The 16,473-nt window shown below is 43.7% G+C and overlaps 4 protein-coding genes across 4 annotated transcripts; 2 read left to right on the top strand and 2 right to left on the bottom strand.

Annotated features, from left to right (window-relative positions):
• Positions 1–216, bottom strand: E(spl)m6-BFM (Enhancer of split m6, Bearded family member). The gene has a single exon (XM_070286343.1). It carries the CDS (start codon positions 214–216, stop codon positions 1–3), a length of 216 nt encoding a protein of 71 aa, XP_070142444.1.
• A 3,706-nt stretch (positions 217–3,922) lies between these two features.
• On the top strand, positions 3,923–4,795 carry E(spl)m5-HLH (Enhancer of split m5, helix-loop-helix). Its single transcript, XM_017182614.3, has one exon. It carries the CDS (start codon positions 4,095–4,097, stop codon positions 4,650–4,652), a length of 558 nt encoding a protein of 185 aa, XP_017038103.1. The 5' UTR covers positions 3,923–4,094; the 3' UTR covers positions 4,653–4,795.
• A 5,107-nt stretch (positions 4,796–9,902) lies between these two features.
• On the top strand, positions 9,903–10,385 carry E(spl)m4-BFM (Enhancer of split m4, Bearded family member). Its single transcript, XM_017182620.3, has one exon. It carries the CDS (start codon positions 9,930–9,932, stop codon positions 10,383–10,385), a length of 456 nt encoding a protein of 151 aa, XP_017038109.1. The 5' UTR covers positions 9,903–9,929.
• A 1,114-nt stretch (positions 10,386–11,499) lies between these two features.
• Positions 11,500–12,760, bottom strand: E(spl)m3-HLH (Enhancer of split m3, helix-loop-helix). The gene has a single exon (XM_017182596.2). It carries the CDS (start codon positions 12,601–12,603, stop codon positions 11,920–11,922), a length of 684 nt encoding a protein of 227 aa, XP_017038085.1. The 5' UTR covers positions 12,604–12,760; the 3' UTR covers positions 11,500–11,919.
• Between the last annotated feature and the right edge of the window lie 3,713 nt (positions 12,761–16,473).

Below are 16,473 nucleotides of genomic sequence, written 5' to 3'. Positions count from 1 at the left end.
CTACTGCGAGTGCCAATAGAAGCTGCCCGCTGCCGTCTCCAGGCAAATAACCAAGTGCTCCTCCATCCCAGCCTGCGTGGCCATCAGCATCCGCTCGTTGGCCTGGTTCTGTGCAATCTCCTCCAGACTGTCGTATCGCTGACTGTCGCTATGCGAGCTGCTGCTTTTGCCAAGGCGCTGCAGCATTTTGGCGAATAAATTCTTAACTTTCGACATGGTTTTCTTTGGGTTTCACTTTCAGAGTTCTCAACGCTTTGAGTGGCAAATTTCAACTGTTGTGGTCTGGCAGCAAGTGTCTGGCTTTTATAGCCTGGATGGGAGGATAGCCACCACCCAAAAAACCACCAACCACCCATTGGAACACAACAAGTGCCACATGTGCCTGCCACATGTGCAAACTCTGCGCAGGAGCAGCAGCGGCAGCGGCAGCTTCATCCCGCGCCAGCCACGCTTTCGAAGCAAGCTCAACACGTGCAGGATAATCTCGTTTACCCCCCACTCCTGGCGTACTCCTTCTCCCCCACCTCCTGCTGCTCATCGTCCTCGTTGTTTTTTTCTGTTTCAATGCAGAGTAAATATTGAGAGCGCTGAGCAGTTGTGGTTCCCATGGATAAGGTTCGATGAAGGGCCCGGCCCGGGCTGTGTGTCTGCCTTCCCCTATCCTGCGAGCATCTCGTTTTTTTGTGACTAGGGGAAAAAGTATCCCACGGTTCGAGTGGCAGCTGTTTGCAATTTAGGCCACAGCCCCGCTCACTTCGTTGTCTCAGTGGCGATGGTGGTGGTTGTTCCTGGCCTTATATTTATGGTTGCTGCTGCTGTTGCCCCTTTTGACACATATTGCACTTGCTGCTGCCGCTGCCTCTGCTGCTGCTGGGCGAAAGCCGAGTTGGTTCAACTTTGCTTAATTGCTTCGCCCGCCGCCGGGTCACGCGTCCGTTGCTCAATCGCTTTCCACCTGATTGATATTTGCTTTTGGGCGGCCTGGAAAAAAGCTCGGCGGCTGGCGAACGCGTGGCCAGCGACAAGTGCTGCTGCTCCTCTGATTGGACGTGGGCTAGTCACGTGCTTGGACATCACACGACTCCCGTCCGCAAGGTGTCCTCTTTGATAGACTTTTAATTGAATTGCATTTATCTGGGATCATAATGTGGAGTGTTTGCCTCCCAAACAGGGAGGGGTTGGGTTGGTTTGGTGGGCAAGGAGGGTTGGTTCTTGGCACGAGCTGTGTATGAAGTGTGTTTTGAGGTTGATTACATTCCCAGAGTCAAAGGTAATTGAATGCAAAGTGAATAGGGGTCTCACTGGGTGGGTTTTTCGTTGGGGTAGTCGGTTGAGTGAAAAGAAATGATTGTTTCAATTAGAAAACAGTTTATGAAAAATAGATCAGCGTATGCAGGAGTTACCTGGATATATTTTAGCGTACTCTTTGGAAAAGTGAAAGGGGAGTCATTGAAAAGGTATGTAGATAGGCTCGTCCCTGATCCTTAATGAGGAAATTACCATAAAGGGCAATTGCTTAGAGGCTTTGGTATTGAAGAACTTGATATCTTGATATCGAATACATTTCAATCGAATTAAAGTATAGATTTTGGTTTAATTTATATGTAACTCTAATTAACTTTAATTTACACTTTTTCGTGGGAACTTAAGGTCTTCAAAAGTAATATTCCTATATTTATATTTAAACAAGAAACTAAAAATGACATCGGTTCTTGTTAAAATAAAAATGGAAAGTACAAAGTTGCCCCTCTCCCAAGCATATTTTACAAGTATTTTCCCATGAGGTTCTTTAGATAGAAACATCTACATTAACACCAGGAAGTGGGCATTCGTCTTTAAGCTAACTCTGAGTTATTCTAAGCATCTCATGGATCGTTGGCTTGTTGCTAATGTCTCGCAACAATTGTCCACTTATCGTGCGGCTAATTTATAGCTGGACAAACATTTGCCCGCGACATTTACCTGACAAACAAACTGGTGGTCGGGCATACATAAATCCCTCAAAGGATTGGTCCCCCATCTCCCGCTGCTGTTGGCAACATAATTCGAGTGATCACTCAACCGAATGGATCACTGATATCCAACCATCCATCCGAGCCGAGGCTAGCGATCACTCCAAGCTGTCAGCCGGCTACTGGGGATTCTCACTCACCTTGTCGCGGGACCCATTAATGTTTTGATTGCCCATTGACAAGCCGAGAGCCAGGGACTCTGGCTTTAACTCCAATTTGGACACCGACTGCCGACTCCCCTTGGAAGCCCTCGGAACTCCAATCAATGACAGAGTGCTCGTTAAACTTCTTCTGCGGGTGCGTTCGTTCAATTAGCCCATGTCGTAAACTACAAATAACTATTGCGTACAAGTTCCACGGAATCGGGTAGACGCTGCACGGAGAGAAATTTTCTAGTATTTTTATTATAATATTTTAATTAAAGATAAAGGCAACCTTCTAAATAAAAACAACAGAGGATCCTTTTACTTATGTTAAGGCTACTTAAAAACCCTTCATTGGATTAACCTGAAACCTTAAGGGACTGATTATAGGAAAGGCAGCTTGGCGTAATGATGATCACCACAAATTTGTGGCAATTTCTTGCCGTGTTTCTTGGCTTATACTCATTAAGCCCACAGACTGGTAGCCGGCAATTTAAATTAAACAATCGTCAATGACGGCGACAAGAGTGAAAAACTAAAGTAAAGCAGCCGGCAATCAGTCGGGACGTCAATCCGTAGGTCAGTCAAGTCAGTTGGCCCATCAGTCAGCCAGTCATTCAGTCAGTCAGTCAGCCAGTCGGCAGTCAGTCACACGACGATTGCTACTTGGGCTGATAATAAGCGTCGCGCCGGCGCAATAAATGTGTGCCGACAGCAGACAGCCGACGGAGTGGAGTGGAGTGCCCTCATCTGGTTGTTGCTTCTGTGTTGCCGAGTGCCCCGGTATTGGTGTCTTCTGGCACTGTGTGAGTGTTTGTAATCGTAACCATATAAGCGTCTTAAATGGCAGGTGTGCACATCGCGTGGGAAACACACGACGCGTCTCGAGCGGTTCTCACGATATGAAAATCGAGCAAAACACAAACCAAGAGGGACCCCTGAAGACCCCTCCAATCTATCCACTTTCTCGGGACTCGAATTGGATCTGGAATGGGAATTGGGGTTACCATTAAGGGTTGTTCTTTAATATCAGGCCAGGATTTATGTGCTAAGAAGGGATATCCATTTAGAAAAAAAGGATTCGAGTGCTTGTTTGTAGGCAACTCAAGATTAAATAGTTTTTATCCCAAAGAACGGGTAGCGTTAATTTGAAAAGTCATATCGGGGTTAAGAACTAATGTGATTATGGGAATCAAAATAATGTTTTTCTTAGACACTTTAAAAATGCTTGAGCCTTTTTTTGAACCTTGCATTGATGTATATATATGAGAATCCTTTCCAAATTAAATATATATAAATTCTTATAATATATATTTTATATATATATTTTACCATAAATTTATGATAATTTTCTAATTCTAAAATGATTGGAAACTATATATATAAGTAGGTACCAAGTGCTACTTCGTTCTCCTCTCAACGAGCCAAGGATCAGTAAGCCACAAACAAGACAATTACAATTACCAATTTTACCCAGTTTGATTTTCATTTGTTGGCCCAAACCGAATCAGTTTGTCGCAGACAATTGGGTCTGAGCCCAGACTCCTATTCCCTGGATCACGTTCTCACGTCTTGGCCAGCATTTTACGGTTTAATTGCAGCTACAAAGGATCCAGGACCAGGACACACACTCCTCCTCCTCCTACTCCTTGGCTAGACAATTGAAAGGAGCAAAACGCACACAAAGGACCCAAGAAGAGACCCAAAAAACTACAGCCAAACGATTTCCTTTCCCACGCACGCACAGCAATAAGATTTCCAGATCTCTCCACGGTGCCCGCAGGTAGCAGGTCCTCCAGTAAGGACCTTCTCGCTGCGGGTATAAAAGCCGGTGCAGCCGTCGAACCCAGCATCATTCGAGCAGCATCCTGCAATCAGTCCACACACATCCACAGCTCGCTCAGTTCCCCAGAACGAACCCAAACGAAATAAAATAAAAATGGCTCCTCAAAACAGCAACGAGACTACATTCGTGTCGAAGACTCAGCACTATCTGAAGGTGAAGAAGCCCCTGATGGAGCGCCAGCGACGTGCCCGCATGAACAAGTGCCTGGACACACTGAAGACACTTGTGGCCGAGTTCCAGGGCGACGACGCCATCCTGCGCCTGGACAAAGCCGAGATGCTGGAGGCCGCCCTGGTCTTCATGCGCAAACAGGTCGTGGCCCAACAAGCGCCAGTGGCCCCTCTGCCGATGGACAGCTTCAAGAACGGCTACATGAACGCCGTCAGCGAAATCTCCCGTGTGATGGCCTGCACCCCAGCCATGAGCGTCGACGTGGGCAAAACGGTGATGACGCACCTGGGCGTTGAGTTCCAGCGCATGCTGCAGGCCGATCAGCAGTCAGCTTCCGCAACCGCATCCACATCCCAATTGGAGACCGCCTCCCGTCCCATCAGTCCCGCCTCCTCGGGCTATCACAGCGACACCGAGGAATCCGAGGCCGCCGCCAGCCCCAAACCTGCCCAGTCCAGCAGCATGTGGCGCCCCTGGTAAATCATCCTCGACCTGCAGCAACAACATCAGCAGCAGCAACTCCAAATCCTGTCTTCCATCAGCAACTTTTTCAACAACGAATCATGTCTTCCAATTGAATCGTTAACACTGTGATAACAGCTTTACCTAGGACATAAGCACGCCTCCAGCTTTATTAGTTTAATAAGATTTAGACTATAAAAAAAACACTCAAGCTTTAATAGTAATAAATAAAAACATTATACAAGAAAACTAAATACCTTGACTTGATTATTTGGCAAGCAACTTAGATGGGTTATATTTTTTAGTAAACCTTTTCAGATTTTGACATTATGAGACATGACCTATAGGAAAATTAGAAATTAATTTACAAATTAAAAAAAACAAGAAAGAATCTAACTTCGGGTAGCCGAAGATTGTTTGCAATCTAAAATTGATCAAAACTAAACCAAAACTGCATAAATTTCAATTTGGAAGGCTTTTTTGTGTTATTTAATATAAAGTCTTTAAATCTGCTTATATACTATAAAATAAAGCATTAAAATGTATTTGGCAATGAATTAAATATATAATAAAATAGGGTATATGGATCCTGAGAAAATTGTTAATAACTAATAAAAATCATTGACGTCTTCCAATTAGGAACTCGACTCAGTCTCAAAACAAGAATATAGCATAAGATGAAACAAAAATATAAATTTGTCGTACATAAATATTTCTAATTAGCTGTGTGGATACAATAGTCAAAATTCCTTGTACTTCTCTCTATATAAATATGTATATATACAAGCCTAATTATCTTCCACAAAGATTCCTGCTCGGCTTGCTTGGAATTTGAAAGATTACTTACCCCTTGCAGTGCAACTCAATTCGTTGGAATAATTACCCCGTTTCAAGTGTAAAAGGCTCACATTAGCCATTCCTCCCCCACCTGATGGAAGATCCAAACAAAGTCCGCTCTGTGCGTGACACCACAGCTGAGACCTCCTCGGCGGAGCTCTCGTCCTCCCCCGGGTCCAAGTAGGAGGTCCCGGGTCTTAAAGCCAGACAAACCCCTGGCCAGCGACGCCCCCGAGTGGCGGAGACAAAAAAATAACAAAAAAGAAAAGGAAAAACTGAGACCTGTCTACGCCTCGATCAACAGCTTAACACTGTGGTGCACGTGTTGCTGGGTGTCAACGAATCTGCATACTCCCCGAACCCCTGGACAGACTCACATATCACCATTGTATTATTTTCAACCGGGGAGGTTCCCCGACCATCCAGTTAGCCCTCAATTACAACCCCTTTTGTCCGTTGCACGTGCGCGTTGAGTGATGGGCGGGGACGGGTGATCGAGCAACGGGATCCTGATCATTGAGAAATGTACCAAGGATATCCTAAACCAACACGATATTCAAATTCGTGGAACTGGCCTCCCGCATATGTATATTCGGGCCATGGCACTTACTAATTTGTAAACTAAAAAATAAAACCGAACATAAAAGACTTTTTTAAATGCCTCGCTGTCTTGTGTCAAGTGCAGGCACTGTCGTCCCTCTGTGTAATTCGATGACTAAAAGGACCCCACATGTGTGTTGTATCACCACACTTATTACTGTCTGTGTTATTTTGTAATTATAAAACCAAAGAAACCGCCACGAGGGTCGAATAGATCATATTTAAATTTTAGTTATGCCCAAATACCCTGTAGTTGGGAATATTTGGGGAGGCTTTGCAGGACAGTTTAGGTAATAGAATTTGTAATATATATGATATATGATATACAGGTACTAGATATAATATTTATTACATTGTGCACTAAACAAATAATATAAATATTCATTTATATTATTAATCTTTGAGGTATTCGATTTATTTTCTTTAAAGTTTACATTAAAATTAATTAAAAGAAAAAGCTTTAAACTGGTAAATGAAATCATTCCGAAGTTATTTTATTTATAATTTTTAAAGGGCACCCAAAGTTCGATTTAATAAATATTTTAAAAAGAGTATAGCTCAGTTATTGTTATGTTAACTGTTCGACACATGTGACGCTCTAGAAGACTGTGGCTCATCCTAGTCATCTAGCTCATCCCAAATCGGAGCTCCTCCTATTTCTGTCCCATATCTGAGGCTCATCCTCTGCCTCATTCCATCCACATAGCTCAAGAGAGGTTCGTCTCATCTCGTTTTACGTTCAACGGAATTTTTCGCACGCCTCGTTTGATGTTCACGCTGCTGACCACGGAAAATGTAAACGGAAATACCGTAACAGATTCGGGCAGTTAGCACATCCTCTCGTCCGCATCCTCGCGGGTGTGGAAAGTCCCGTGTCCTGTGTAACCGGACCTGCGGAATTTTTTTCGAGCTAGGAGGAGGAGTGGTAACGAAACGACCTCAATGATCGATGCCATGGGGCTTTTCCCGCTGCAAATCGCCGCAAATGTGTGAAATGTGTGAAATGTTCACGTTCGCAAGTTGCTCACGTTGCGGTGTTTTTGGACAGATATATATGACCCTAACTGTAGGTGGATGACCATATGACCAGATGGGTGGATGTGGACCGAGAGACGTGCTCTCCGAGCAGTAACACCCTGCTGCGAGCGAAACGAGGTCGTCACGTGTACAAACACGATCATACCCACCCCCTTTGGGATTGGGAAAAGACAATGGAGTGCCAGGGTCAGGTTGATTTTATTTTTACTGTATTTTATTTTTCTCTTTCTCTCGCATCCCAATTTTTTTTTGTGTGCGTCGGGCTAATCTACAGTTTTGGGACCTTAAGTGATCGTCTGGCGATAAGAAATCAGTGCACGTGTTCCAACCAAAGATTTCCGTGGAAGATACACTCGCACAAAGGCCACGGAGAGAAATGGAAGGCACCACAGTAGTCACCACCAGAAAAAAAATGTAGGGACCCCCAGCGGGGCCTTAGTTTGGTTTCCCAACCGAAATGGTTAACTATTTTTATTTGTTTTGGGCCTGCACGTGGGCACACAATAAAATCGAGACGAAAAAAAAGAGATTCAAAACAAAACATAGCCCGAGAAAAAACAGAGAAATCTGGGGGCAATGAGTCAACCGAAAAGATCCAGGACCAAAAACACAATTAGATCGACACAATCCGTGCATAATAAGGTCCAAATAATGCGGTAGCATGAGTCAACCGAAAAACGGAGCTAGGATTGGGACTCGGACTCTGATTTTTGTTTGGATTTGGGTTCGGACGACATGTCCAAGGCTATAAAGGGCCAATTTCCAAGAAGTAATCCAATAATTTGGTACTGTTGATCCAGCAAAGGATATTCAATAGATTGAAGATAAAACCCAGGGGATTTTATAGAAATATTCTACCTCTCAATCAAAACCCACTTTGTGGCCTTGTGGTGCCTGGATTTTATAGCTCTTAATTCCATATATGGGTCAGGGTTCTATGGGCTTTGTTAGCTTTGTATCTGGAAATATCTTAATCGGAATTGAAGAAAATTAAAAATATATAAAGATATCAGAAAAGGAAATATTATATATTATATTTTATAAGTCTTAAACATAGCTCTAATTTAAATTAATGTTCAAATGAAAAGTGGCTTATTGAAACAATTAAAAATTTATACGAGAACGTCTTCAGTTGCTTTTTACATATTTTCTTCTAGAAGTATTTAGTTTTATACGAAAAATGTCATTAAAATTATTCGCTTTGTGATATAAAAATCTAAAATAAAATAATATTGGAATAAATTAAATAGGATCTGCTTACTAATATGAATTAATTAGAATTATTTTAAACCCTCTATTGATTAATTTATATTTTATATTCTTTATTTGACCCTTTAAGATATATTATTCCATTTTCATAATCGAATCTCAATTTTATATTATTAAAAACCCATACAAGGATCCCTGTGGCAATTATCCCCCAACCTCTGAATCTCAACTCACCAATCTATAACCAAACCCTCTCCCATATCCAACAAAGGCCAACCAAGTAATCATCATCACCTCAGCAAAGGATCAATAGATCCTGGGGACCCAGGACGAACTGTTAACGCCAGCCTACAACTTCTCACCGAGCTCAGAGGATCTCGCTGCTTAATTTGTCCCAACTCACACACCGGGTTCCAAATATTTATGGCCAAGTCAAAGGACAATCCATTAAGTACGCCAGAGATATCCAAAAAGGAGCAGATAAAAAAACACACTGGGATCCTGGGAACCGTCTTGGCTTCAGCGCCTCACGCGCCATCACGTGTCCAATCCCGACCCAACAAAAAAAAAGGAAACCACAAAAAGAGGGACAAACGCTCGCTGTGCGTGTGCTCCTCCAGCGTGATCCTCGTGGTCCTCCTCCGCCTCCTTGACGTATTCTTCTTTTTTTACTCATCGCACAGGCAGAGAATGCCCCTCAATAAGACGCGCTGGTCCCCTGCTAATTGTGTGCCATCAGCAACAGAAATTAAAAGCAACTCCTTCGTCGACGATCCTTGTCCTCCAGCTCCAGCACTGCTCCCTCTCCCTCCGACCATTATTTATGCCCCGTCTCGCCTCCACATACAATTTGATAAATTTCAAATTACAGCGCATTAAACGAGGAGGAGTCTTCGAGTCGAGGGACGGAGGATCGTCAGATTGTTTGCCTATTGAGCTATGTGATCCTCGGGTACGGTTCGGGGCAGCTCTTAATTGTTTGCCTCCGTTCGAGCGTTGAAAATTGAAAATATTCTCCCACGTTCTCGAGCTGCACACGTGTTCGAGAAATGGAAAAGGGATTTTCCCCGCCCCCCGTTCCCCAGCATCGTGCGTCCCCCTCACACGCACATATCCTTGATAAGATAAGTGCACATAAAAACCAAAAGTGATCAGCAGAAAAGAGGGACAACAAAATAAGGAGGAAAAAAAAACGAATCTCCTTTTCAAAAAGGATCCTTTCGAGACTGTGGGAACTGGTAGAAAGTCTCGTTTCTCACGATCCTGCAGCAGGATAAAATTGCCCCAGTCGCCAGCAGGTGCGAGCAGTGCGGCAAGACATACCGTCACACTCCGACGCACGCAGGTTAATGCCGATGCAGTCCCTTTTTCGAACAAGGCAGAAAAACACACCTGCCGTTTTTGTTGTTGCCCTGCCTTGTGCTGCGTACTGTGTATAGGATTTTCTGAACACGTATCCTTGTAGTTTCCCACACTCGGTGTTTTGTGACCTGCTTGGGCTCGGGTTTCTCCCTCGTCCTGCGGGTATAAAAGGCCCCGAGTTCGGAGGATCAGACATCATTCGAGCTCAACGCTTCGTACAGTAAACATCCACATCTCATCTACACGAAAATGTGCCAGAACAAGACCAACACCGCCAACACCATGACCATCAAGTCGAACAAGAAGCTGTCCTACAGCGTCAAGAAGCTGCTCCAGAAGATCTTCAAGCAGCAGCAGGTCGAGCAGGAGGAGGAGCAGAACCTCAAGAACACCATCAAGGCCAACTCCCTGGAATCTCTCGAATCCATTGAGAACAGCCGCAACGCTTCGCTGGAGTGTGCCTCCCTCGAGTCCTTCGAAAACGAGGCCAACGAGCGTCTCTCCCAGTCCTGCGACATGGAAGACTACGAGTTCGAGCAACTGCCCACCGTGCCCGTTCACTTCGTCCGCACCGCTCACGGCACCTTCTTCTGGACCGCCGTCTCCGATCTGCCCGCCGACAACGATCTCGTCGAGCCCCTTGGCTGCAGCACCGCCAACGAGGTGGCCGTCGCCCAGTTCCAGGATCGTTGGGTTCAGGCCTAAGCGAAACTCCAGAACGACTCCAACTCGCAACTATGTCTTCCATCATGGGATCTCCAGCTTTAAACAACGTCTTCCGTTAATTTTTGACAACGTTCCACAAAAATTAACACGCAAGCCGATCAACTCAAGCTTTACAAAATTGTGATACATTTTTAAACATTTACAAAAACAAAAAACACAAATCAAAATATATATACAATTTAAAAGAAATTTCAATTGCTTTTTATTTCAATTTTTACTTGAAAACCTTTCAGCTCAATTAAAATAATTAATGGGAATTAAAGGGAAGTGAAATCCCTTGGTGATTGGCAGCTTCCTTTCATTTGGGGAACTTCAACCGCAACAGAAATTCTGATACATTTGACTCAACATTCTCTCAGAATACAAACTATAACCAAAACAATAGAGAATAAATCAGAATTTCCTGGCAACTATTTTCCGTTTTACAAATCAACAACACAACACGAAATAAATAGGCAGCGAGAGATCCTTTGTTAATTGGCATGACTCATTTGAAAAACGAGCAGGGACCCTAATCCGATTCGATCCTGAACCTTTTCTCAGGTCTTATTGTTGATCAATTTACCTGCCAGCAGGTAGGAAGATACAGATAATCGGGGGTTGTTTGGCCTGTTGCTGTTTGGCTGCAGTTCCAACCAGTTTTCGGTGCGTGCAGGTAGAGAGAGGATCCGTTGATTGCCGATCAGATTGCTGGGAATCGGGCCCGAGCTCCAATTAGATGATCTGCTTATGAATCAGGGTGAAGGCGCAAAACTGTTGCATACATTGAGGCTGGAGCAGCTTCCAATTAACAATTAAAGGGTAATTAAGTCATTAAATGGAAGGTAAATAGAAGGTAAGTAATCTAATATAATATATGATTATGTTTTTGATTGGCGAAGATTTAATGGGTTATATATTTTAAAGTAATTAAAAAATTAAAAATATCAGGAGTAATTACATTTTACCGACGGAATATGCTCATTCATAAATATATTAGAATTTTGTTAAATTTTATATTATATTTTAAGAAATATATTTAAGCATTTTTCTTTAAAAAAAAATCTGAAATAAATCTGTAATTCATCACCTCCCAGGAAAGAAAAGAATGTAATTAATTTTTCAAGTTTTTTTGATTTATTTCAGTTTTAATTTATTTATATTTTGATTTGTTTCTCCACAAGTAACCATAAATTAACATTTATAAATTATTTAAAGCTTAACATAGGCATCTAAACAATTAAGAGAGCGCAACTAATGAACTTAGGAAACGTTTGAAGTAGGAAATCTGCGCACTCGAAAACATTCACTGGATCGATCATCGTACATTAGGTTTATCACAGTTGAGATTAAACAATTATCGTAGCTAAAACTAGAAGTATTTCAAAACCTATTTGAGGCCGATTAGCGAATCGACCACAAATGTACTTTGTTTGTTATGATTTACTTTGGAAGACAACGGATCCTGTTGCTTGAACGGTTAATAGCCATTTTTGGGTTGCGGTCGTAATACTAAGATAGGATCTAGAGGGCGTTACCAGGGCCTCCAGACGGGCTCCGAGGCGCCGGACTCCTGCGAGCTCACCGACGCCGTCTCGGACATTGCGGCCCCGTCAACGGAGGTCACATCGATCAGTTCGTCCTTGCCAGTCAGGAAGCAACTATAGCTGGCGGCAGCAGCGGCGGCAGTCTGTCCATAGCCACCCAGCAGCGGAAAGGATAAGCGGCCCAGAGATTGTTGTTGTTGCTGCTGCTGCTGATGTTGTTGTTGCTGTTGCTGCTGCTGGAGTAACTGCGTCTGCAGTTCGATTAGTCGCGTCGAGAGGAATTTCATAATCTTGCGGCCAATCTCATCAGTTTGCTGGGTCTGTAGCAGGACCTGGGTAATCTGATCGGCGGCATGCACGTAGCCGGAGCGAAAGGACTCCACGTGGGCGGTGCTGGTGGCGCTGGGTGGGCTAGTGCCTCCGGCAACTCCGGCCACTGCCTGCAGGGAGAGGCCACCGCGCTGCTTCAGCTTTCGCATGTGGTCCACGGTCAGCTCCAGAATGTCGGCCTTCTCCAGTCGCGTCACATGCTCGCCCTCCTGCTGCAGGCACTCCACCATCAGGTCCTTGAGATCGTCCAGGCACTTGTTGATCCTGGCCCGGCGCTTGCGCTCCAGCAGGGGCTTCATCACCTTGCGGTACTGATACGTCTTGGACATCTCCATGACCATGATCGGTTGGCGGCTTCCCGGGTTCAATTTGGTTCTTCGAAGGACTGTTCTTTTGGCTTTCTTAGATCGCTCGACGGCACATTATCACGTCCGATTGCGGTCGGTTTCATATGGGTTTCTACGAGATTGCTGCACTGTGGTGCGTTCAACAGGCGGCACTTTTACGAAATGAGTGGCAAACTAGTTCCCAGCCCTACTTTTATACGACCCGTGTGCCAGCCACTCTCCACTCTCCCGGATCGCAGCGCTCGCGTCCACAAAGCTCCCGCATGATCACACACACACACACACACGTGTTCCCAGGCTCTTCGGCCCGAGCCGAACTCGGTCTCGGATCGGTAGCGGCGCTCGGCAGCGGCACTAAGAGAGGCTACTGTAAGCCGCCAAGGCACTGGGGTTGGATTTGGATCGTCTGCGGAGGCACAGTGGGTACAGGTTGGTTATAACGTAAGGCAATTCCAATACAATAGGTCTTTTGATTATTTGATTATTTGAAATCGAAACGATTAGATCTTGTCTGAATTCTGTAATACTCCAGTATGTATAAACCTTTAAGTCCTATTGGTAGGTAAACACACTGGTTAAATAATCTAGTCTTCTGACAAAAGCGATCTGAATTAGACGAAGTCCTAAAATCAAGACGATTAAACCTTTCGATCGAATAAACGCTCATTTAGAAATATAATCTAAATGGACTTACAATTTTTATATGTTTTAAATAAATAATTTAAATATTTTTATTAGAATCCAGATATAAGGCTTTTTTTTATTTATTCATAGATCTCCAACAGTTTTGCCAATTTTATTAAAGGGAATATATAATGTATTTGTTTTATATTTTTATAAAATACAGGCATTATCTTCTGGAGTTTTTTTTATAAAATAGAGATTTGCGGCCTTTTCTTATTTGCGTATTCCCCAAAAAGTAGACTATGAAGAATACAGAAATAAATAGATTTATATCCTTTGTGAATATCTGGAATTATTATTTAATTTCGTATTACAGATCACCCCTATTTATAGACTTATATCAATGTTATCCTCTGAACATTAAAATTTCATTTGAACCTGAAAATCTTGCCCCACTGTGCCCCAGAGAGCGATCGTGCTACAAGTGTCTCTGCATCTGTATAAGTAACTGAGCCTGTGGCTGTGCTCTGGCGCGCGTCGTCTTCAATTGATTGCAGTGCCACATAGAGAGAGAGAGAGAGAGAGAGAGGGAGCTCTGTGCTCCACTCGGATTGGAGCTCATTCTCACCGACTGCGCGTGGCTCTCAGACGTTCTCTCTAGGGCCCCCTGCTGCCTGGTCCCCGCTGCCCGCACCCATGTCATACTTATTGTCAATGATGACAGTGCTCGGCTCCCATTCGCCGTTCGTCGAAGTCGATTTGCCGCTCGCTCGCACCTACAAGGAGACTTGGGGGAGCCTACCACCGACTACTGTGAGTGTGACTGTGACTGTGGGGTGTGTGTGCGAGTGTGCCAGCTAGGGTACCACTCTGTGTGTGTGTGTGTGTGGTGCCTACTTTACGAGACCGTGGGAAACAGATTTGTCGTGTGTTTCCCACACGTTGGACGGATGGCTGGATTGTGATGCGATCCGATGGATTGCTGAAATGTTGTTGCTGCTCCGGCTGTTTGCTGTTGTTGCTTTTGTTGGTGCTCTTGCTGTAGCTGCTGGTTGATTTCAAGCGGGTTGACTTTTCAGTCCAGCAATGAGGGGGGCAGTGGGCGACCGGGGAGTGGGTTAAGAGGGGACAGGGGCCTTAACTCGCGCAATTATGTCGCATGCTTGGCTGATGATGATGACTGCGACAACTGCACTGAGAGAAATTTAATTGGCATGGAGGGAGGTAATTAGATTAATAAGATTTGATCTAAAAGAAGGACGATTCTGATTCCATTATTATTTTTTCAAGATACGTTTTATTTTTTATATATTTTAGACAAATAATATTTTTAAATATTTAAATAAATCTTTAAGACGTATTTGTATTTATGCATACATTTTTAAGCTATTTTATTTCTTATTAACTTTTAGATACTTTTATTTTACATAAATATAAATAAGGATTTTCGGCTAAAGTCATCTTAGGGCCAAAGTATAAATTGTTTAAAAATATGAATAAAATTCTTAATAATATCCAAACATTTATTGATTTTCCATTTTATACAGAAAGGTCGATATAATTCTTAATTTTTATAATTTTTAGCTAATAACAGCTATTAGCATTAAAAAATATGATACTTTTGAATCAATATTGTCAGACTTTTTCGCTCTGTGCACCACCACTATGATGGCTTTGGCTTTGGCTTGACTTTTCGTTGAAGCGTATCGATTAAGTGTAACAGTTTCGCTATCTCGGCGCATTGGGGGTTCCGAAAAACTCTGTTTAATTTTGTTTTTTTGCATAAATAGACCCCATAGGAAAAGCAACCCTTTGCCACCCGGGGAATCGTCATAAACTTGAACATCCGGTTGTCGTTCTAAGATTTGTTTTTCCCCCGCCTCATATATAAATTTTTTAATTCGCTGATCTCAGGGCTACTGGTCAGCACAGAGTGTATAAAATGTTGCCTGGTTTTTTATGTGCGTCGCTCTTTATTCGCAGCCAGCTGCCGTTCGAGCGGGGCTTTATCGCCGTGGCGGCAATATGACACTTGTGGTTGGACGCCTCGAAGTTATTTTTTGTTGTTGTGGCCAGAGCTGAAACTGTTGCTTTTTTGCCTGGCTAAGCATTTCCCATGATGCTGCAGAATCGCTCTGTTTGTTTGTCTTCTGGCCATGACTTCCGTTAGCCGTTTGCCGGCCATTCGGCATTCGGCTCTCGGTTTTCTGCTGACTACTCACTGCTCACTGCTCACTGTGGCCACAACAATTAAGCATCTCAAGGCATCTCGCTGCGATGGCTCGCCTTTCAAGATGCCTCCTCAACTTTCAACTTGGCCAGCACACGTGGCGTATGAGCAATGCGAATATGCAAAATAATCATCGCAGACGCAGACACACGGACACGGACGAACCGCAAAGCCATTTTCGACTAACCTCAATGCACACTAATTGCTTGTCATATGTGACCGTCCGCGTGTCTATATAGTATATAGTTTTGCACAAAAAAAAGAAAAAACTTGTTGCCATCGCCGGCCGTGTGAACCAAAAGCTTAAAAGCCAAATAGTCGGCGATGGGTAAATTTCATGTTGAGTGGTCACTAAGCAGCGAATAGGAGATGCTCTTAGGGAAGGGAACTCAGCCTATTAATAGAATAATTGTCATAATTGTAGCTAAACATTCTCAATCATAATTAAAATATGATTCTAAACTAGCAAAATGTTATCAACATATTTATTTCTAGCTAACAAATCAAATTATTTAAATTTTTAAAAACCCCACAATACTCCTAATCCTACAACCCCAGCACATCCTGTAACCATTAGTCCCTCCTTAAAGCAGTGTATAAACTCCTAACTATTCAAAGTGTCTGGTCGCTGAAAAGGCGCAAGCCCCGGCACAAGCTTGGATGTCGAAGTCGCAGCTGAGGCTGGCATCGTTGGTCTTGGTTTGGGATTCGGATTCGCAGTTGGAGTTGGAGTCGTAGACGCTGTCCGTGTGTTGCCAAGTCAGTCGCTTTCAATTTAGCAAACGTGCAGTTCAAAGCCTAGACGCTGATTGGGGGCAAAAGTGCGCGGGTGATGGCGGGGGATTTCAGCCAAGATTAATAGCGGCCAAAGGCAAGAGAGCCGCTTCGGGCCGCCGAGTGGCTGTGTGGAGTGGAGTGCAGTCGAGGCTAGAGATCTCTTGGGCGCAAGCGTGCGGTGCACACGCGATTGGCACGAGTTTCGGCCACAAATAAAATATACAAAAAAATCA

Source organism: Drosophila kikkawai, chromosome 3R (assembly GCF_030179895.1).
Source record: "Drosophila kikkawai strain 14028-0561.14 chromosome 3R, DkikHiC1v2, whole genome shotgun sequence".
NCBI lineage: Eukaryota > Metazoa > Arthropoda > Insecta > Diptera > Drosophilidae > Drosophila > Drosophila kikkawai.
This window is presented reverse-complemented; position numbering and strand designations above follow the sequence as displayed.